The sequence below is a fragment of the Taudactylus pleione genome, unplaced genomic scaffold, assembly GCF_031769625.1.
Source record: "Taudactylus pleione unplaced genomic scaffold, aTauple2 ptg000490l, whole genome shotgun sequence".
NCBI classification, from domain to species: Eukaryota; Metazoa; Chordata; class Amphibia; order Anura; family Myobatrachidae; genus Taudactylus; species Taudactylus pleione.
Window position 1 is genome coordinate 622236 of NW_028284892.1, and position 15957 is coordinate 638192.

A 15957-nucleotide genomic window follows, 5' to 3' on the forward strand; every position below is an offset into this window, starting at 1 on the left:
CATGTCTCTGGGGAATCGGTATGAAATACAGGCAGCTCAATAGACGCCGGTTCAAATACTGACAGAGCCATCTCGATAACTGAAGATCCCGACAGGGGTGGTTAAGTATTACCATCCCTACCCCTCTTCCCAATTCCTCCCCCTCCTTAGTGGTGCCTAACCTCCCCCGGTGATGCCTAATCCTAACCCCTCCCCGCATCCTAACTCTCCCAGGGGGGTGCCTAACCCTAACCTCTCCCCCCCCCCCCCCCCTAGGGTGGTACCTAACCCTAAATCGCCCTCCCCATAGCCTAAACCTCCCCAGGGGGTGCCTAACCCTAAGTCACCCGAGGGGTGCCTTAAACTAACCCGCGGCTACGACCTAACCTGTAACCGCTTACCTTCGTTCGGGATTTAGGCGTGGGGCTAAAGATAGGAGTCGGGATTTCGACGCCTATCTTTAGTCCTGGGTCGGGATTCCGGCCGCCGGTAATATGACTACATCCCGTCTCAGGGACAAGTCTAGCACGTTTTATGCACTATGCTGCCCCCAACCTCCCTCTGCTCTCCTCCCCACACCATTCCATAAGACTCTCCTGCACGCAGAACACCACCTGGCAGTCGGGAAAATCCCCTAGATCCAGCAATACCATCTATATCAGGACGGCTGTGAGATCTGAACGGCTACATTATCATAGAGATATAAAATGTTGCAAATAAACCTGTCAGTCAACCTAATGTACTACGCTTATGTTTACTGTATATACAATGTACGTTGAAATGGAGAACTTGCCACAATATATTTTTTGCTTTTGACATGGCAATATTTTGCCCAAAACAAGGAGCAGGTTTATTTCTGCTCCTCCAGGAAGTGGTGTAACCAGCATTTCTAGGTGGTGCTCTGCCGATGTTAACTCCTTGTCTGCCAGTGGAATGCTGGATATCTGCAGGTCTTTGCAATAAAATAATGTTGCCCTCCTGTTTTGGGTTAGCCCTGTGACTGTGCACCAGATTATTTTGTGTACACTGTATTTTGCAAGGCTAAGTACTTTACTCTTATAAAAAAAATAAAAAAAAATGAAAACTTCTATAAAACTATGACATCATACAACCGGGTTACCCATTCCGTCGCTGACCATGGCAAGCTCGCGTCTGGCTACCCACCCAGTCACCAAACGCCTATCAAACTTGCATGTCTCTGCGTACAATTTCAATCTGCGTGTCTGTGCTGTAACCATCGCACGCGCAAACTAAAAACATTGGCCAATGCAGCTACATTGTCTATCTCTGAAACAGGCCCTAAACCACAGACCTATTAGAGAAATAATCTAGCATTGCTACACTGCCCCCGGGAACTTTTTATAATATATAAAATTGCCCAAGAAAGTTTTTCTATTGTTGCGATAAACAAATCTCTCTTTTCAGGCCATATTGATAAATAGGCCCCTAAATGAGTCTACAGTAAACTATGTACAGTATGCGAAAAATCTTGTGCAAAAAAATGTCTCCTTTGTATCAAGTTCAGTGTTAAGAAACAAGCCAAGTATACAGCATATTTACAGTAAATCCACTTAATAGCTGAAGCTAACAGTCTTGTTACTTTGTGCTATGACTTGTTGTTGGGGTAAATAGACTGTAAATAGAGTGTAAAATGAGTACATGCAGTTCTTTGGGGAACAGATGATCCTCTGACACCAATGACTACTTGCAAGGTTACCTTAAATAATAATAAAAACAAAAAGTGTGTAAATCCCAATAAGACAAGCCCGAAATGAGGAAGCCATGACATAAACCAGAATTACTAACTCCAATGGGATTTATATGCCCTGTATTATTCCCGATGTGGTGGTGATCAGCCCTTGCTGTGCTAAGTGTGCTGCCTGCATTTTATATTTGTTCTTCATAGAAATAAATCTCTTTCCTCTCCAGACAGGCCAAAGTGGACTTTGCTTTAATAAAGTTATAATGCAAATATTTTGATCCATCTCACCTGAGGAGCATTTCCTGCCTTGAATATAACACCTAAGGTCTGTTAGATGATTCTGAAAATGTTGCTTCTTGCACACTACCATACTACTGTGCAATTAAAGCTGGGTACGCACTGGAACGATGTCTGGCCGATTTGCGGATTTGTAACGGCAAAACGCCTACATCGCTCATTGTGTACGGGCAATTGCGCGCTCCCGTGTTTGCTAGCGACGATTGCTGCACATCAAACCTAGCGCTATCACTAGCGACCTGGGTTATGTTAACGAAGGACGGAACAGTGATCGTTCCATTGTCCATTAACTTCGTATCTACGGGCTCAAGAGCATTCGTTTCGATGTCAGAACGAATGCCCATCGCTCCAGTATGCCCCCAGCTTAAGTCCTATATCTAATATTTGAAAGTGGAGGTGCCTCTTCAGTATGGGGTCACATTGAGGGTCATGTAACAACCTGGCACTACCGCCGGCACCAGAGCCGAGGCCGGAGCCGCATGTGCGTGGGTGCCTCGCGCAGACTATAAGCAGGACAGATCTATGTTGCCAGCGTTACGGCACTATCCAGCCTAAAGTGGGGACTATTGGAATGCATGCAGTCTTGTGCATATAGACGCCTCCTGCCGGCTTTTCTGACAAGCTGCTGTTTCTGAGGATGCAGCATGGGATCATTTGCATGTTCATCGGTCATCTGAGTAACCCTCCAAGGATCTTAATGTTTTTCCCCACAATTCAGGGGCACAGGACACACTGATGTCTGCCTTGAAGTAAGTCCAAAGGGGGCTGCAACCTCTAATGTATTATTACCATAGGCAGAATGTGTTAGGGCTGTCCAGCCAGTGGGCTAGATGTGACCCTTGCGGCCTCTACGTTGTCACAACTTCCATAGACTTTAATGTCGTGTTTCTTAGCGCCAATCCCCGCACCTCTCTAATGAAGGACAGGTGGCTTGGGGCTGACTTATGAAACATTTTCACTCCTTTGGAAAAGGCTGTATCTGCATATTTAAGGTATTGGAGGTATTTAACAGATGGCTAATAAGCAGGAAACATCGCAGATGTCTAACACCAAAGAGCGCTTTCCCTTTCATCTGAACAGGGACAGCACACGCTCCAATTGCTAATGCCATCTGAGGATAATGTCAACATTTCTGTACTATGGGGAAAGCATCCGAATATTGATCTCCGTCAGGCTGGACTATGTACATGCAGAGTCAGGATCTGGAATGTTTTGCCCCTGCGATAAGCACGTCCCGAAAGAACACTCAATGGAGCCTGGTCATCGTCAGGAAAGCCAATTATCGTCATATGGTCTGATGATATTGATAAATTGGACCATTACTGTTCTTCACCGTGAACATGAAAGCTGCTTCTGGTCCCGGCACCTGCACAATGAATGTCAGGCATCGGGACTTGCAAATGAGCGGCGGTAGGCACCTCCCCCCTGGGGCTGCCATGTCCTGTGCGTGACTGGCAGGTGGCGCTTCCAATAGGAAGCCACCTCCAGTCACAGGGTAGCCATGGACTGCACTGGCTCACTGAAGTGGAGGATTTTCCTGGGGGGTGGGGGGAGCTGAAGCCTCGCAGCCCCTAGGTAAAATACACCACTGGTCTTAATTCAATTCTGTTTGGTCCGACTAAAGGATTTCTGCTCGCACGCCCCTGAGGAGAGGAGAAATCTGACAAAAGTGCCGGGTAGCAACTTTTTTCCGGCATAGCGCGGCGCTATCGGCCACATGGCCGGCACTTTAGGACGGAGAATGCCGGTTCTCGCTACTAAACACCCAGGTTAATTAGCCAGAACCGGCATTCTCCGACTTATCTGGCAACTGTTGGACCAAACAGCGTGGTGAATTGAATAGCCCCGGGAGTTCCCTCCTGGGGCTAGTCAGCATCGCGCTGAATTGAATTGAGCCCAATGTGTGACGCATCATTTTAGGTTGTATTATTTTATTACTATTAAAGGGTGTTCGGAAAAGTAGTTCCAGTCTACAGAAGACTCAAAGGGCGGAATTCAATTGTTTTAGCATGCCCATTCTCACTTCGAAAAGGTACTGGAGATTGCAGAGTGCCGGCGAAAAAAATTGAATTGCGCCCCATCAATGGACTTTGTAGACCTTTCGGTTATAAAACATTGTCTAGATTATTAATTGGGTGGGGGGCGACAACAAATGTGTGTTCTGGAAGAAACTGACAAAGCCTTGATGAATGTTCTATAGTACTGATTTGTTGGCGGTATTTGTTTCTTTGTTACATGATTATCTTCTCTTCTTCCCTAGTTTGTGGCAGCATGGACATCCGGAACGATGTGTCCCAGCTCCATAAGTTGGAGAATTGCACCATCATCCAGGGGAACCTGCAGATTCTGCTAATGTTTGGCACCAAACCCGAGGATTTCCGAGGCCTAAGTTTCCCCCGTTTGACAATGATCACAGAGTACCTTCTCCTCTTTCGTGTCTATGGCTTGGAAAGTCTACAGGAACTCTTCCCCAACCTGTCGATTATCCGTGGCACTGATCTTTTCTTTCACTACTCACTGGTGATCTTTGAGATGCCCCACTTGAGAGAGTTGGGCCTCCCCAGCCTCACCAACATCCTACGAGGGGCGGTCCGCATTGAGCGCAACCAGGAGCTCTGCCACATTTCCACCATAGACTGGTCCCTGTTGTCCGATACAGTGGACAATCACTACATAGTGGGCAACAAGCCGGTATTAGAATGTGCCGATGTCTGTCCCGGCATCCTGGAGTCCTCCTGCGTAAAGACGGTAATTAATGGAGAGGTGGAACCTCGTTGTTGGACAACCCGGGACTGCCAGAAAGGTCAGAATAAGCTTAATCAGTAATTGCACCTGCTTTCTTTAATAGTTCCTTGCAATATGAACTTTCTAAAAATATGTTGGATTTAATGAAGCCTTAAATCTATATTTTACATTAATACAAGTCTTAAACAACTCTGTTTTTCTAATTTAAATATTCTGTGTAGGGTTAGAAATTGATAGGACCACTACACCTAATGAGTTGGCTTTATATGCTACTGATAAGTTGTGAATATGATTGAGCTCTTGTGATAGAAATGAGTGGGGGGGATTCTCTCTCGGATCAGACTTTCAGCTCTCACTGCAGCCAGACCCTATCAGGGTTTCATATTTATTAAAGTGTTGTTGCTGAAAATCATCACAAAACAGGAATGCATTACAGTTTACGGGCACCACAGCGGATAGCTGGTGGCCTTCTTGGTGACATTGCACCCACCCCACCCTTTTTGCTCCTTAGGTAATAATATACAGTTTAGAAATTGTGTCATGTTTTATTACATTAATCCAGCAGATGGGGCTCAACGCAAGTAAATCAATCCATCAAAGCGGAGGATATGTGTAGGCGTTTTTATACCACCTACTACAGTACCAGTATTTCAACTTGCAAAATATGGTTTTGCTGTAATCCAATCTCTCCTCTCCACACTGCTGCGGCATCTCATAGTTCCGTAGGCTACGGGTAGCTACAAGCTACCTGCTTGTGGCCTCCATGCAGCAGGTATAGATCAGCGTGTGCCGCTTGCAGGCTCCTATGTTTACTGTAAACAGTCAGTGACATCTGGAGAGTAAACACTCATTTCTCATGCCAGTTTATCAACCATTGTACCTGCTGTAATCCTGTCACAAGCCAGCCAGGCACAATACAGTATATGTACACACACACATACAATCTGTGCATTTGTATAACACAGTCATCGTGAGGATAAAAAAAAATTGTGGGGCCCAGGGACCCCTCACTTTGATAAATTGGGGTCCTAAACCACTGTGTCTGGGTCCCATCACATATTATGGGGGGGGGGGGGGGTATGCAGGCAGCAGATGGGACAGTGCTGGGGGGCAGGCAGCAGATGGGCTAGAGGGGGTTAAGTGCATGCAGCAGTTGGGGGTAAAGCTGGGGGTAGAGGCAGGGAGAAGTTGGGGAGCTGGAGGTAAGGGAAGGCAATGCTGGGGGTAGGGAGGGGATAAGTGCACACAGCAGTTGGGGTACAGCTGGGGGTAGAGGCGGGGAGAAGTTGGGGAGCTGGAGGTAAGGGAAGGCAATGCTGGGGGTAGGGAGGGGATAAGTGCACACAGCAGTTGGGGTACAGCTGGGGGTAGAGGCGGGGAGAAGTTGGGGAGCTGGAGGTAAGGAAGGCAATGCTGGGGGTAGGAGGGGATAAGTGCACACAGCAGTTGGGGTACAGCTGGGGGTAGAGGCGGGGAGAAGTTGGGGAGCTGGAGGTAAGGGAAGGCAATGCTGGGGGTAGGGAGGGGATAAGTGCACACAGCAGTTGGGGTACAGCTGGGGGTAGAGGCGGGGAGAAGTTGGGGAGCTGGAGGTAAGGGAAGGCAGTGCTGGGGGTAGGGAGGGGATAAGTGCACACAGAAGTTGGGACAGTGCTGGAGGTGGCAAATAGGGGGCTAGGGGGGGGTTGCGACAGTGCTGGGGGGAGGGTAATGGTAGACAGTGCCGGGGCAGCATTGGGGCAAGGAGGATGTTAGGGGCAGGCAGTACTGAGGACAGTGCTGTAGGGGTAGATAGCAGCTGGGGCAGCACTGGTGGGGCAAGGATGGGGTTAGGGGCAGGCAGTACTGGGGACAGTGCTGTAGGGGTAGATAGCAGCTGGGGCAGCACTGGTGGGGCAAAGATGGGGTTAGGGGCAGGGAGTACTGGGTAGAAAGGAGGGGATAAGTGCAGATAGCAGCTGGGGCAGTGCTGGGACAAGGAGGGGGTTAAGCACAGGCAGGGCTGCATTAATAATAATAACACTGCAGACTGATCCTCCTGGATATACTAAGCCCAGTAATACCTTCTCTATAAGGCCTGCAGCGCTGCACTGCAGACACAGGGAACACACACTACTGCAGGGGAGACACACACTTCTACACACAATGGTGTCGCAATGACCTCAGTAGCAGGCCAGTCTGCATGTGAACATCCCTACCGTACAGGGTCACAGCCTACATAGGCGTGACCGTCTCCTCGGGCACAGATGCCACCCGTGGCAGTGTAGGCAGGCACGGGGTGTCACGCTGGCTCGCTGCCCATACAGAGAGCACACATCATGGGGTAGTGAACAGAGATCGGCGCTCACCTTTATGGAGGAAGAGGGTGGCGGCACTGCACTGGGGTGAGGGGGCCAGTCTCTGCCAGGTGCTACGACACAGGTACATGGTGCTGGCGGCGCCTCCCGGGTTCAGTGCGCCCTGCGGATGCAGCGGCACCGCTAGACACTGACCTGGGGGATTCTTAGCGGAGGGAGGGACTACAGGCTACGATTGGTTGGGGAAATGCAGGCAGCAAGCGATTGACTAGGGTGCTGGCGCACAGAGCCAAATCATAGCGCGTCCTGTGGGACCCACTTATCTTCTAAAAGTGGGTCCTGGGCAGCCATTTTGGGGTAAAATGCGAGCTGCAGCGCGTAATTGCGATCACTGATACATATACTGGGCCTGTTGCAGAGCTCCATTTTATCCTAAATTACAGGCTTAAAATACATTCAATAAAAAATGCCACAATTGCGTGTCTACGCGCTCGACTGCGTCCTACGTACGATACTGGAGTCTGTCGCAAGAAAGAAAAAAACACACAAAAACAGGACTATGGGCTCGATTCAATTCAATGCTGAATAGTCCTGGAAGGGAGCTCCCAGAGCTATTCAATTCACCACACTGTTTGGTCCGACTAAAGGATTTTTTCTCTTGTGGTGACCTAACCCTACGGAGGTGCTGAACAAGTTCATTGGGGGCAGGACCACACATACACAATGATGAAGCCACACACCAGCGCACTGTAGCCACTCCTCCAGTTCTGATATCTATTTTCATAATGTTGTATTCATTTGTGAAAATTAAAGAAAATCATGCTATGGGCAACAGCACTTTTCTATCAAACGAACTGTAAGGTATATTTGACAGGAGTTTGCCTTAGTGTAATCAGTCTTCATCCCTGTCTGAGAGTTATATAGTGGATGGAGCAGGGTCCCCCAGCAGCACAGAGTATATCAGGAGATGAGTGACGCATTAGTGAGGATAGGGCTTTATGTGAGAGGGGCAGTGACATTATGTGGGGAGGAGAATGGAGGCAGCTGCAAGCCACAGACTGAGTTATGTAGTGGAAGGAGCAGGGTCTCACAGCAGCACAGATTATATCAGGAAACACAAGATTTATTGCCAGAATAAAAATCTGTGCCACATTAATTGCAATCAATATTAATCTGTACACTTTTAGCCTCATAATACAGGTCGAGTCTCCCATATCCAAAATGCTTGGGACCAGGGGTATTTTGGATATTTCGTATTTTGGAATATTTGCATGCCATAATGAAAAATCTTAGGAATGGAACCCAAATCTAAAAACAGAATGCATTTATGTTTCATATACAGCTTATACACAATTGCCTGAAGGTAATTTTATACTTTATTTTTAATATTCTTGTGCCTTAAACAAAGTTTGTGTACATTGAACTATCAAAAAGCAAAGGTTTCATTATATCAGTCATGCTAAAAAAAATTCTGTATTTCGGAATTTTTGGATATGGGAAACTCAAGTAGTAGTAATCATCTGTGCCCCCTTTAGTCTAATAGTAATTACATAATATGGATAAGCTGGGTACAAACAATACAATGGTTCCAAAATATTGCAATAATTTGTTAAGCTGGCCACCGCTTCACGGTCATTCCCATCTAGCCAGTCCCTACATTGGAACCAACATTCCCTATGTTCAAAGGAGTTGCAGTTTTAAAAGCATGTGAGTGCCGAGTTTGTATGATATTTTTTATGTAGATGGTGTGGTCACATACCAAGGGCCATGGATGGTTGAGTGCCATGGATTGAGCCTGTCGTGTGTATGTATGTATGTATGTATGTGTGTGTATATATATATATGTGTGTGTGTGTATATATATGTATATGTGTGTATATATATATATATATATATATATATTTTATATTCGTACAGTGTATAAAGGGCCGGGTCTAGGGGTGTTCAACCAGTGCGGTCGCACGGGGGCGCCACCCGTAGAGGGGCGGCACCCCTCCCCAGCATCCAGATTTCAGCGGGACAGTACTGTCCCGCTGTTCCACCCGCGGGCCAAAGTGGCCCGTGGGTGGTCAAATCGGGAGGTTGGGGACCCCCACCGCCGCAGCTGTGCGGCGGTGCCGGACCCCCGGAGTGTGAATGGAAGCCGCGCCCAACCATTCACTGACTGGAGAGGGCTGGGGGAAGCCCAGCCAGTGACTGAGTGCTGGGCTTTACCCCCAGCCTGACGTTATTTGGAGGCGGGCCATGCGGCCACGCCTCAAAATAACGTCACACGGTCCGTGGCCTATGGAAATTAGGCCACACCCCCAAATTTGGTTAGGGCGCCTTCTGAAGGGCCGGCACAAGGTGCTCTGAGCCCTGGAGCCGGCCCAGATTGTATAAATTTAAATGCTCATGTAAACTCTACACATATTTACCCATATAAACTATAGACATGTACTAAACCCAACATCACATAGAACAGGTGGGCATAGTTAACAAAAAAAATAAAAATCAAGGAAATGGGGAGTAACTACCTCCACACATGTAAAGGCCCCCATACATCTGCAATTGATTTGGAAAAGAATCAAAATTAAAGCATAATTAATATTTGGCCACATAAATGGTAAAGGGCCAAACAAGTCGACATACTACCTTCAATGAAGAATAATCACACATACATATGTAGAGAGAGATCCTGTTTTGCCTGGCAATCAATATACTAATGATGACTTGATGTTTTCATTATAGAAAATAGAGAGATAGCAGATTGGCTATAAAAAACACATGTAAAATAACACAGTGCATGCAAAGCCTTGTCATTACACAATGCAGGAGAGCCACAAACACTGACAGACTTTCTCTCTCACACACACATTGTTACACACACACACACAGTGTGACACCGACCTAATCTCTTCCTCAGTGCTGCCTGCAGCCTCCTCTCCTGGCTCCTCCATCTTGTTCCCATCCTTTCCCGGCCGGGCAGTGTTAGTGTATGTAGGGGGAGCGTGTCTGTGCTCCGATTGGCTGAGTGACTGTGTGTGATGTGTCCCTCAGCCAATCGGAGCACAGCACACACAGCTGAGGGGAATCCTGCTCTGATCAGGAAACTCCTCCTCAGCGTTACAGCTTTTACCTCATGAGCAGCAGCTGCACAAAGCGGGGACTGGGCGGGGCGGGGCCAGCTAGTCCAGTCTAATAGACCTGCCCTCCAGACCTGTCCTCCAGACCTGTCCTATCCTGGAAATCAGGTCTACCTAGCCCTATATAGTGTAAGGAACAGAGTATTTCAGGAGGGATTAGCCTTTTGTCACACTGTTGCAGAAAACTTGCGTGACCTGATTCGGCAACTGCCTGTCTTTTGCTGCAGTCGCGTCTGCGACTTTATGTAAATGCCGCTACAAAGGCGTTCCCTGGAGTATATCAGTGCTTCCATATGTGCAAGGACTGAGACGCCCGCTGTCAGCTACTCCCGGGACCTACGGGAGGCTCAAAATGTTTTGGGTAACCCCCGGGAAAGTAGGCACTTCTCACGCATTCTTCCAAGTGAAGTGGGCAGAATGTTGTGAATTTTCTTGCGGGTCCGTGAGTAGGAGGGCGTGGTTTTATGATGCGATTCTGAGAATTGCGTCATTTGGCCCTGCCCACTAGTCAAATGTGCTGGAATAGCAGCATTTTACCGTGAGGGGCGGGGCTTAATGACTCTGATCATCTGGCCCAGCCCCCACCACTAGCGTCTCTTCTCTGGGCAACGCTCGGAAAGGTGAATATCGGCAAGTATGCATCTGATGCAGAAATGAGGAAATAAAAGCTAAATAAACATAAAGGGGAAACCAGACTGATGAAAAAGGGAAACGGAAATATCAAACCCCGGATGGCGGCCTGTGTATTAGGAGAGATGGGGATTGTCTCCTGCATAATGGGGTCATATGAAATAGTGGCACTGCAGGTGTTTCTATTATGAGGCTAAATACATTTTCAAAGGAAGCAATGTGTATATAGTGTGTGTGTGTGTGTGTGTGTGTGTAAATAAATAACTATATGTGTGTGTGTATCATATAATATAATATTGGTTCATTTGATTAATTTAGATCCGTAATAGAAACACTTAGAACACCACTATTCCTCCCTGGGGCTGGCTGGCAACTTTTAGCCTGGGGGGCAAATGCATGCAGGCGGCCCTGGCAGAGGAGTAGCGTGTAGCCAGGGTGCCTGAACAACGTGCATGCTACGGCCCCCCCTCAAGTGTTCCAGGGAGGAGGCAGGTCCATATGGGATTAATGTAAAGTAAAAATAAAGATATGGGGCAGCCCATCGTGGTGCCCATATGCAGTGCCCCTCTGTGCCCCAGGAGAGGATCCCCTTATGCAGGCCTCCATTAGTGCCCCCAGTAGTGATCCCCCCCCCTATGCAGTGCCCCTTATACAGTGCCCCAGTAGTGGTCCCCCCTGTGCAGTGCCCCCAGTAGTAAGCCCCATATATAGTGCCCCCAGTAGTGGTACCACCTATATAGTGCCTCCAGTAGCAGTCCACCCCCCATGCAGTGCCCCCAATAGTGGTAACCCTTATGCAGTGCCCCTTAAATAGTGGCCCCAGTTGTAGTCTCCCCCCTATGCAGTACCCCCAATATTTCCACTTACATAGAGCCCCCAGCAGTGGTCCCTCGATGCAGTGCCCCCAGTGGTAGTCCCTTCCCCCCTATGTAAAGCCCTTAGTAGTAGTCCCCTCCCCCATATGCAGTGCCCCTAGTAGTAGTCCCCTCCCCTTGCAGTGCCCCTAGTAGTAGTCCCCCCTTGTAGTGCCCCTAGTAGTAGTAGTTCCCCCCTTGTAGTGTCCCCAGTAGTAGTAGTTCCCCCCTTGTAGTGCCCCCAGTAGTAGTCCCCCCCCCCCTGCAGTCCACCCAGTAGTTGTCTCCACCTTGCAGTGCCGCCAGTAGTAGTCCCCCCCCCCTTGTAGTGCCCCCAGTAGTAGTCCCCCCCCCCTTGTAGTGCCCCCAGTAGTGGTCCCCCCCTTGTAGTGCCCCCAGTAGTAGTAATCACCCTTTTGTAGTGCCCGCAGTAGTAGTAGTAGTCCCCCCCCCTTGTAGTGCCCCAAGTCGTGGTCTACCCCCTTGTAGTGCTACCAGTAGTGTCCGCCGCCCCCCCCCCCCCAGTTGACACTCGTAATAAAAAAACATAAACCACTTACCTGAATCCCCACTGCCGCCATCCGCTCCCCCGTCTGTCCTCCCGGGCTGGGCCTGCTCTGCATCATGAGAGAGACGTCATGACGCCTCTTCCATTACCCACTGCGGGTGCCGGAAGATGGAGCGGCTCCTGCAGTGGGCGCAGCAGCTGCTAATGAGTCTGTCAGACTGTCATTGGCTGCTTATCAAAACAAACACACAGCTGCCGGAGCCGGCGGCTATGTGTTTGTCACTGTGTAGTGCTGACCGAACTCCATCCGGTCAGCGTTACACACGCGGTGCAGCCTGTGTCACAGAGACACAGATTGGCCGTGGCCTGGGGGGCACATGGCACCCTGCCCCCCGGCCCAGGCCGCCTCTGATTCCTCCCCTCTTTCATTGTTGTACATGTGCTTGACAATGACAGCGTTATGCAAGCCCAGTGGTTTCCTCTGTGGTAACAGACTCACCAGCAGGCCTTCTCTGCACGTCCTTGTCTGGCTTCACATTTACATATCAAACACAGGTAAATTGTGCCAAGTTTCACACCGGCTATGGACGCCATGTGACTGCGGACTGTGCATTCTCTCCGTTACATGGCTGCCATTAGGAAACCCAGGTCTAAAGGGATGTGATCTTGGGAAATGTGTGTTCTAGATAGGGTTTAACACTATACAGCGTTAACAAGTTCATGGGGTGTCTACATGAACCCTGCCCACCAGTCATGCTCACCCCTTGTATCCATTCCATTCTGAGAGATTCACCTTCTAGGACGATATCTCCTACACCTGGCAGGGCACCAGCCACAGCTGAATCTCTCTCGACTATTACCCCCATATAAGCAGCAGAGCATAAGCAACCAAGTGGGGAGTAAGAAGTAGATGAAAGTAAAGTAGGGAGAAGCACAAGAGGGTAGAGGGCCCTGCTCGTAAGAGCTTACATTCTAAAAGGGAGGGACAGACAAACAGGTGTGACACATGGGGACAGATGGGGAGGATGGAAAATGTAGCAGCAAGTTAGGATGAGAGCTGGAAGGCTTTGATGAAGTAGGGGGTCTTGAGAGCCTGTTTGAATGATTGTAGAGAGCCTGATGGGGAGATGGAGAGAGTTCCAAAGGTGGGGAGCAGCACGGGCAAAATCTTGGAGGCGGGAGTGGGAGGAAGTAATCAATTGGCATGAAAGGCGGCATGCATTAGTTGAACGAAGAGGGTGGACAGAAGAGTGAAGGGAGATTAGATCAGAGATGTAAATGGGGTAAGATTGGGTGAGGGCTTTGTAAGCGAGCGTCAGTACCTTGAATTGGGTTCTGAAAGCGAAGGGGAGCCAGTGGAGGGCTTGTAGGAGAGGGGAAGTAGATATAGAGCTTTTGGAGAGGCAGATGAGCCGAGCAGTAGCATTGAGGACAGACTGGAGAGGAGAGAGATGGGATTTGGGGAGGCCATATAGGAGGTTACAGTAGTCCAATCTGGAGATGACCAGTGAATGTATTAGGGTTTTAGTAGCATCCTGAGTGAGAAAGGGTCTAATCTTGGAAAAAAATTTGAGATGGAAATGACAGGACTGCGAGAGGTTCTGGATATGTGGTTTGAAGGGGAGGGAGGAGTCCAGGATAACTCCAAGACAGCGCACTATGGGGATAGATGAGATAGTTGTGCCATCAATTGATAAAGAAATAGTGGGAGGTGAGGTTATGTGGGAGGGTGGGAAAATGATCAGCTCAGTCTTAGACATGTTAAATTTAAGAAATCGCTTGGACATCCAGGAAGAGATATAAGAGAGACAGTTGAAGATACGAGTCAGTAGAGAGGGGGAGAGATTGGGGAGGAAGGATAGATCTGAGTATCATCAGCATAGAGATGATATTGGAGGCCAAAAAAGCTGATGAGTTCACCTAAAGATGCATAGAGGGAAAATAGGAGAGGTCCAAGAACAGAATCTTGGGGGAACACCTACCGTTAGTGGAATCTGGGGTGGGGGGGGAGGCAGAGGAGATGGAGACAGAGAAGGAGCGGTCAGAGAGGCAGGACAGCCAGGTGAGGGCAGTGTCATGTAGACCAAAGGAGTGAAGGATTTGCAGCAGGAGAGGGTGGTCCACCGTGTCGAAAGCAGCAGAGAAGTCAAGGAGAATGAGCAGAGAGTAGTGGTCCTTGGATTTGGCAGCAAGGAGATCGTTGCTGACTATCGTGAGGACAGTTTCAGCGGAGTGGAGAGAATGGAAGCCAGACTGAAAAGGGTCAAGGAGGGGGCGGGAGGAAAGAGAGGCTGTAAGGCGGTTGTAAACAATATGCTCAAGGAGTTTGGAGGCAAAAGGGAGGAGAGAAATGGGTCTGTAGAGAGAAGGTTAGGATCAAGGGCAAGTTTTTAAGAATGGGGGAGATAAGGACTTGCATGGATGCAGAAGGGACAGTGCCTGATGAGCGGGAGAGATTAAGGAGGTGGACACGATGGGAGCAGGCAGGAGAGAGGTAGCGGGGGAGGTGGAAGGGGGCGGGGGACCGGATGAGTATATAGACTTTGCTCCTTCCACTATCTAGTGCTACTGCAATTTTTCGGGTTGCGATTGTTTTGGTTTTCCCACAGCGCTGCCACTGACCTTGACTGTATGCCTCTGCATGGTGTTTCTCTGTGCTGTGGTGTGCGGTAACTTAAGCAACCCCCTAACCAATTTAAAGAGTTGGCTTTCATAATCCAATGTATAACTTCAAAATGATGAGGGGGCTGTCCCTCTGACACTCCCAGCCACTTGCTCACTAACCTAATCACACAGGTGGACTGGTCACAGACTCCCACAGGATCAGCGCAGTTCTCTCCTGAAATACTCTGAGCAGCTGCTCACCTCAGAGACGAGAAGCAAGAGATGAAGCATAACAAAACCTTATTTCCACTGTGTCCTCTCTGTGGTATCCCTTAGCGTGATCTATTCACGCTAAGGGGGCGATATATCAAACCTTCTAAAGAAAACAAGTGGAAAAGCAGCCAATCAGATTGTAGATGTCACTTATCTAGTACATTCTATAAAATGACAGCTAGAAGCTGATTGGCTGCTATGGAAAACTGCTCCATCCGGCCGCTTTAGACGGTTCGATGCAAATCCCCCTTAGGGGCCTCTTTATAAAATAAAAAAGTAATAAAAAGGGCTAAATGCCCTAAAAATAAACTGTTCCCTTTAGTAGTTATTCACGGTGATACCAAAACAGGTTCTATTTATCACTGATCACCCCCTAGGCAGGATAGCAGCTGTCCAGGCCAAGCCCAACACCTGTACTTTTGCCGATAATGGTAGCGCATATAGGACATGCATAATGGGGAGGGATGCATAGTACATGGGTCCATCCATAGGAAAGACTGTGCTACCAGCGTTTGAAGACCTACAGTAGTTAAGCGCCAAGAAATTGTAGTTTTCAAAGCCTAATAAATAACATTACTGACATTCCCTAAGCCTGCATGATTCCTCAGCAAATCCAGGACAACTATGGGCTTGATTCAAAGTTGTACGCAAACCCGATAGTTTGGCGATCTGAGCATGCGCAGGGTCTCTACTGTGCATGTGCAGATCTGTGTCTGAGACGCCGGTCACAGGGCCTGATTCTGTAAGGCTCTTAATTGCAAAGCTGCACGCAGGCTATAGATATATGATGTATGCACGCAGGCTATAGATATATGATGTATGCACGCAGGCTTTAGATATATGATGTATGCACGCAGGCAGCTTTGCAATTGCGACCCTAACATATGATAATGCAGCAGGAGGTATCATGCCTCCTGTGCATTACTTAACCGAGCTGCGTTGA

General features: G+C 48.6%; 1 protein-coding gene across 2 annotated transcripts in view; it reads left to right on the forward strand.

Annotated features, from left to right (window-relative positions):
- The window catches only part of INSRR (insulin receptor related receptor), a 65126-nt gene that overhangs the window by 9295 nt on the left and 39874 nt on the right, over positions 1 to 15957 (forward strand). For both annotated transcript variants that reach the window (XM_088449632.1, XM_088449633.1), the window contains exon 2: positions 4239 to 4781. In XM_088449632.1, coding sequence (XP_088305758.1) covers positions 4239 to 4781 — 543 coding nt within the window. The remainder of the gene's footprint in view (positions 1 to 4238; positions 4782 to 15957) is intronic.